Source organism: Eucalyptus grandis, chromosome 7 (assembly GCF_016545825.1).
Source record: "Eucalyptus grandis isolate ANBG69807.140 chromosome 7, ASM1654582v1, whole genome shotgun sequence".
Classification (NCBI taxonomy): domain Eukaryota; kingdom Viridiplantae; phylum Streptophyta; class Magnoliopsida; order Myrtales; family Myrtaceae; genus Eucalyptus; species Eucalyptus grandis.
In genome coordinates, this window is record NC_052618.1 from 30,564,331 (window position 1) to 30,570,482 (window position 6,152).

Sequence of the window (6,152 nt, forward strand, 5' to 3'; positions counted from 1 at the left end):
CGTTCGGTCTGGTCAGATATTATTGTTCTTCCTGATGGCGTGTTTGGTCGGCAAGTCGACTCTGGGGGCTATTGATGTGAATGGACGAAGCATGTTGTCCAGCACGAGGGAGGGGGATCTCGGCCTTTCATCTTGTGTGCGACAGGTGGGACCGATAAGATTAACGGTCGTGATTCATTTGTCCCAATGTATTCCAGTACATGCAAATATTTCCGAAATAGGGGGAATGTGGAACGTCAAATCGGCTGTAAGGGTTAAGCAACTAGATCGCTTCGATGCCGCCATGCCCACAAGTACGGGCTTCAGGAAAATCCGAATTCATGTGACTATCAAAACCCAGTTCGGATTCCACTTCAATTGATTAGGCACAAATCAGAAGAAAAGTCTACCAAACTCAGAACACAAAACCTCTCGGCATTAACCACAAAAGCCAAATTTAAAGCCAAACAGAGAAGGAAATTTTCAAAAATCTACACAACTTTGACATTATCGTCGGCACCACTGAAGGTGAATGTCCCACTTCCTCCAAGTACCTTCACGACGCTGTCCTCTGCGAGCAGCGCAAACCGCCGCGACCGCTTCCCAAGCCCCACTGAATTGTCGCTCAGACAAGCTCGCACCCGATTGCCCTCATGATCTCCCCGTTACCGTCCGACAGCAGCATCACCTCGTCGCCGACCCCAGGCTCTCCTTGGGCGCCCGCATCACGAAGGCTTCACTGAGATGGACGCGATGGTATCCATGCCCTTCGCCTCCAGCTCTGCCGCCTTCTCCCCGAGTCCTAACAGGTGCATCTGTGAGCACGTCGGGGTGATGCTGGAGATAGGCGGTGGAGGCGGCAGCGACGCCGATCAGTTGGCAGAGAAGCTTGTGAGTCCGGATCGTTCTGGAATAGCGGAACAGAAGAGGGAGAGAGAAGAAAAGGAAGCGCCAAATGGACTAAAGACCTATTTATCAATTGGGTTGAATTTAGGTTTATATCAGGTCAATATTTCACAATTGAGGTGGCCATATACAACCCACTACAATAAATCTGAGTTAAAATAGAACAGGAGATGCCATTGCCCGTTATGAGAATAGTACAAATAGAACACCAACAAAACACGCAGCAATTCGAGTGCAGGCGTTACCTTCAGCAATGGTTCTGATGCGAGGTTCTTGATGCCACTACCAATCGCGGGATGCAAAGAGTTTGCCTTCGGTGTTTTATGGCCCTGCACAGATCCAATGCAATATACACGAGGAATTAATGGAAACTGAAAGAAAAATTCAACTTTGTCTCGGGGAAACGAAAGGAATCCTAAATAGAATTTGAGCATTTACGATACGAGAACTCACCCTCCTGCTTCTTAGACTAAAAGGAGATGTACCGTCGAAGACTCGAAGTGCAACAGTGGTCCGTACAGGACAGAAACTATCCAGCCACTGATCGAGAAAATGCAAGATAAGGATATAGCCTAATAACATCGGTCCACTTCAACGCCTTTGGATAATTCTGGTAGGCCAACAAGAGCAGAAGAGAAACCTTGCACCTTCCTGAGACGTCCTAATCTTTTGAGCCCATTAAGGTCTGTTATCCTGCTGCGTTGAAAAATTTTCAGGACTTCTAAAAGCTTTAAATCTTTAAGACCATCAATCTCTGCTAAATCGCAGTACTCTAGTTCTAGTTCTGACAGATATTTCAGAATAGAAAATTTTGGCTCTTGAATTTTGCAGCGTTTGAGACGCAGGGTCAATAAGCTTGAGGAGGGAAGTTGTGTGAGGACTAGCTCCTTTATGTAGGATAAAGAGAGTTCCCGGAGCTGCGTGAGGGCACAAAAATTCCCAGGGAGATTGGTGACATTTGGAACGGACAATTCCAAGGTCTCTAGACTTGTTAATCTCGTGATCCACCCAATAAATGGGGTCTGATTCAATGACCCCGCTTCTGGCAGCTCAACATCGTTCAAGCCACCTCAAATTTGGAGGAAGCTTCGTAATATCTCCCTGGATTTTAGCCTGGTCCAGTCTGAGGTACCTCAAATTCAACATATGGCAAAATTCTTCGCACGTAAAGCCCACGGCGGAACCCTCTTCAACCGTAAGACTAATGCCCTCGACTATTTTAGTACACTGTCAAATCTCAGTTGGGGAAAAACGTATGGTAAGTTGGGAAACTTTTTTTTCTGTTACATTTTAATGAAATGAAACAAATCAAATTATCAGTGGGTATCCACTACGCGTTCTAAATCGTGTTAGGAACAAATCCCTTTCTCTTCCCTTCGAGATTGAATAGTTTATGTTATCTACGGATGGTTTATCTGAACGCTTTCGTGACCCCTGAAAGAAATTTCTAGAGGTTTTGAAGACTTACCTGACCATCCTTTAGAATGGAAAGTGCGTCACTGTGATTCCAAATCCTGCAGCCCTTGACAAGCTTCCTGCCATAGTCTCTCAACAGATCGTGCATTCTGAATTCATTATTTTCTCCATCTTCCAAGAAATGCATGTCACGAAGGTGTTTTATAATTCTAAGAGGATCGCCATGCCAAGCCTCCTCCCACATGTAAGGGGGAATCCTCTCATCCTTTCCAATAAAAAAGCACGCTATGTCGAGGTATATCTTCTGTGCACAGTCATCTAAAGATTTGTAACTGGCCTCAAAGGCTGCTTCTACCTTTCGTTCTAGTGGGTATTTTTGTAAGGACTTCAAGCTACTCTGCCATATGCTTCTTTCCTTATTACTCTTTAAATAGCTTGCCTGAAGCTTAATAGCCATAGGAAGCATTCCAAGAGCTTCAACGATGTCTGGGGATAAGGAATCGCACTCGGAGACATCTTGGGGAGCATCCCCTTGAAAAACATGCATACGAAAGAGTTTAAGAGCATCCTGATATTCCATTGGTTTAACATCGTATTGTGCAGCTGCTCTATCTTTGTCTTCTTCTCCAAAGTCGAAAACCTTTAAAACATCTCTTCTATGTGTGGTCACAATGATTCTACTTCCTGGACCAAACCAAGTAAGGTCCCCAGCTAATGCTTTAATTTGTTCATCTTCACGCACATCATCAAGCACAATGAGAACCTTCATGTTAGTAAAGAGACTTTTTAATTTTTTAACTTTACCAGAAGATCTCAGTGGTTCACGTTTTTCCTTTTGAAGGTCAGCAATCAACAGTTCTTGGGAAAACTCGACTCCTCCCGAATTTACCCCGTTAAGGAAGCTACATGCATGAAACAACTTGTGGATCTTGTTGAAGACAACCTTCGCAAGTGTAGTCTTTCCAACACCCGGCATACCGCATATTCCGACGACACGTCTATCTTCTCCACATACTTTCATCGCTTGTCCACGGCTGTAGACAACATCAAGCTTTGTCATCATCCATTGAACATGAAGATCGATTCCAACTAGTTTGTCGGGTACGTCTTGGTCATCCTCCTTCAACTCCTGCCGGACACGGGTCATAACTTTGTCTAGCAGGTCGGTCACATGCCTGCAAAACATGAGTGATGAAGCACAAGGACGACAACAGAGTTACAAAAAATATTAAACAGTTGACAAAAATCAAGCGGGGATTGAACCGACAAAAAATAAATCAATCAACAAGGGCAGGGGGAATCTTCAATTTAAGTGGAGAGCAAGGTTTAATGCACAGAGTAATTTTGACATGGATATCATCATGCTAGCTGCATGACAAAAGATATAGTCAAGGGGGAACGAACAGAGCGTGGTGGACCAGGTCGGCTGGTCTAACTTGCAGTTACGTCATGAGTCGAGTCAAATTTCAACTGGCCATTTACCGGCTACTCGGTAGGCATCGAGAACTTCAACCTGTTAAATTATCGATCCATTTCACAAGAATAACCTTGAAGATCTCTCTAGCATGCATCATCATCGATATGACTATATACAACATTTTTTAGAAAAAAGTTCAGGTTCATTTTCACATCATCCTAAACTTTTTTTTTTTTTTAAATTTTTCTAAGAAGAAAAAAGGAAACCAGAAGCAAAAGATTTACCGCCCATTTATATTATCCCGCTCATATCCGCTTAATCCCCCGACCAGTTGAAGAACCTTCTTCCAATTTTGGATGGTCTTTGGGTCGACTTTGTCATCCTCATGTTTCTTGAAGGACGTTGCAAAATCCCCAGTCTGGTGTTTCACAGCGTCAGGACTAACATCATAGAAAATAGGGATAATAGTCTGTCCATTTGATTGTCTGCACTCCCACATTTGTACCAGCTCCATGAGACAACTTTTACTGGAAGCATAATCTTTGGAAAAGATGGCAATTGAGATCCTCGATTGCTTGATCGCTTTTTTCAGCCCCAGATGGATCTCTTCTCCAGCAAGGAGCTTTTTGTCATCTCTAAAGACTTCGATCCCCGCAATTTGCAGATCTCTATGGAGAAGATCCGTGAATCCTTCACGTGTATCTGCACCTCTAAAATTCAAGAATACTTCGTGATTGATTCCAGACGGTGGTTCCTGTCGAATCAAGGAAATTAAAGTAAACATAGTGTTCCAGACCAAGTCTTATGCTTCTGGCCAAAAAGCAAACAATAAAGAAAGAAAGAAAAAGAAAAACAAAGTTTTATGGTTCCGATGGAGCCGAGCCTAACGCAGCAAGCTGACTGCAACTGAATCTTGCAATTCATGCATTTTGGCTGTTTTAAGATCCATAATTTTCAGAACTTTCGTGACACTCAAACGTTGATTAGTGAATTCGCACGTAATCGTTTCACAATTTTCTCAAATTTAAATGAAATCTCAAATTTTAGGGAAAAGCAAATCGATACTTAACAGACCCAGCATACAACATAATAGTGCTTGGAGTTTTGATACATATCATGATTTTGATTTGATTCAATCGTTCACGTCAAAGGAGATTTGTAACATTTCAGATGATGTTTAGCAATTTGGGGGTTGAACTACAAGCAGAGGATCGATTCCACCATATTCGTGTCGAAGAAATAATAATACAAATCCCAAAGATGCAGAGGAAACAAACCGGGCTCTTTCTCTTCCTTCCAGCAGCCACAACTTCAGGAGCCATAACTCGGAGAATTATTAGAAACGCACGGACCAATTCGCTCGCTCTCTCTCTCTCTCTCTCTCTATCTCTTTCTCCCGTTCTCTTGCAGAGGGCACATGAGGTCTGTAGACATCATTAGACAACACTATAGATTGCATTTTACCCATGACCAAGACTATGACCAAGACCGTTGACTTGTGCGCACCCGCTACGCGCTTGGGCGACGCGAGGGAAAATTGCCGTGTCTGTCCCACGTGATTTTATATTATAAGATGTCACTACTAAAGCTCGAGAAAAAAAAGTGAGACGTAAACGACTTTATAAAGATGATGCAATGAATTGATCGGTTGTCCTGTCAAGTCCTGGATTTATGTTTTATTTTAACTTTCTCACCTTGGAAAACGAGGATGGATTCCATGCCTAACAGGACGAGTTCTCCAGTCTAGAGCTAAGCTCGGTCAGTGTCCTCCAGCTGGAATCCAAAGTTAAAATGCACCGTTCGAGTCCGAGTCCAGGTAGATTCTTTAATTATAAAAGTTGTTAGAGCACAGATATCTCGGTAATATTTCAATCTAAAATTAAAACACTTCTTCTCAAGTATATTTAGTAAGTGTCTTGGGAGAGACTTGGATTGTGGGTTAAAGAAGAGAGTAATGGAGGAAGCTTAAGGAATCGATGGGCAGTTGAGAAAGAGAGGGGTTATGGTATATATGCAAATTTTATGATTTGTACACAAACTCCTAAAGTTTCTCTTGTAAATTTATTTGTCCGTTGAAATTTATTTTGCCACGTTGCCATCTACAGTGCACTTTAACAGCTTAGGTCAGTTGAGTTTTTTTCTTTTTTCTTTTTTTGGAGGGGGGGATTGAATGCAATTATATATTTTTGAGCAAACACTGAGTCATATGAACATGCTAATAACTATTCAAAAGAACAAAACTCCTGCGACAATCTTTCCCTTCCTTTGTATGCGGACATGCTTCAGGATCGCTAGAATTTTGGCTAAAAAACATTAAAAATTAAGGATAAGGATTTTGTGTCTAATTGCTGCAGGTTTTGAAGTTTCAAAAAGCGAAGTGAAAATTAACAAACATTGAGGAGCCAACTGATACGGGGGCAGAGCGTGCTTTTTC

At 42.4% G+C, this 6,152-nt stretch overlaps 1 protein-coding gene across 7 annotated transcripts; it reads right to left on the minus strand.

Annotated features, from left to right (window-relative positions):
- Positions 1-301: 301 nt before the first annotated feature.
- On the minus strand, positions 302-5,253 carry LOC104453272 (disease resistance protein RUN1). Of its 7 annotated transcripts, none has more exons than XR_005553334.1 (6): positions 4,996-5,253; positions 4,003-4,472; positions 2,354-3,476; positions 1,339-2,112; positions 1,131-1,214; positions 759-816 (listed from the first exon to the last, which is right to left on the minus strand). XR_005553334.1 is itself a non-coding variant. In XM_039318317.1 (5 exons), the coding sequence occupies exons 1-5, from the start codon at positions 5,038-5,040 to the stop codon at positions 664-666; spliced, it is 1,875 nt and encodes a 624-aa protein (XP_039174251.1). In that variant the 5' UTR covers positions 5,041-5,253; the 3' UTR covers positions 302-663. The 7 variants fall into 7 exon arrangements, 3 of the variants coding, with proteins under 3 accessions (XP_039174251.1, XP_039174252.1, XP_039174253.1); XR_005553335.1 differs by lacking the exon at positions 759-816 and adding an exon at positions 829-886 and having other exon boundaries at positions 1,339-1,578; XR_005553332.1 differs by lacking the exon at positions 759-816 and adding an exon at positions 829-886.
- Between the last annotated feature and the right edge of the window lie 899 nt (positions 5,254-6,152).

What these genes read in the sequence shown, in the direction of transcription:
- LOC104453272 (XM_039318317.1), bottom strand. Translation starts at nt 5,040, where the DNA reads ATGGCTCCTGAAGTTGTGGCTGCTGGAAGGAAGAGAAAGAGCCCG. An exon ending in CCATTCTAAAGGATGGTCAG is followed by an intron (nt 1,215 to 2,353) that starts GTAAGTCTTCAA and finishes GGATCTGTGCAG; the next exon opens with GGCCATAAAACACCGAAGGC. An exon ending in CATCAGAACCATTGCTGAAG is followed by an intron (nt 817 to 1,130) that starts GTAACGCCTGCA and finishes GCCTATCTCCAG; the next exon opens with CATCACCCCGACGTGCTCAC.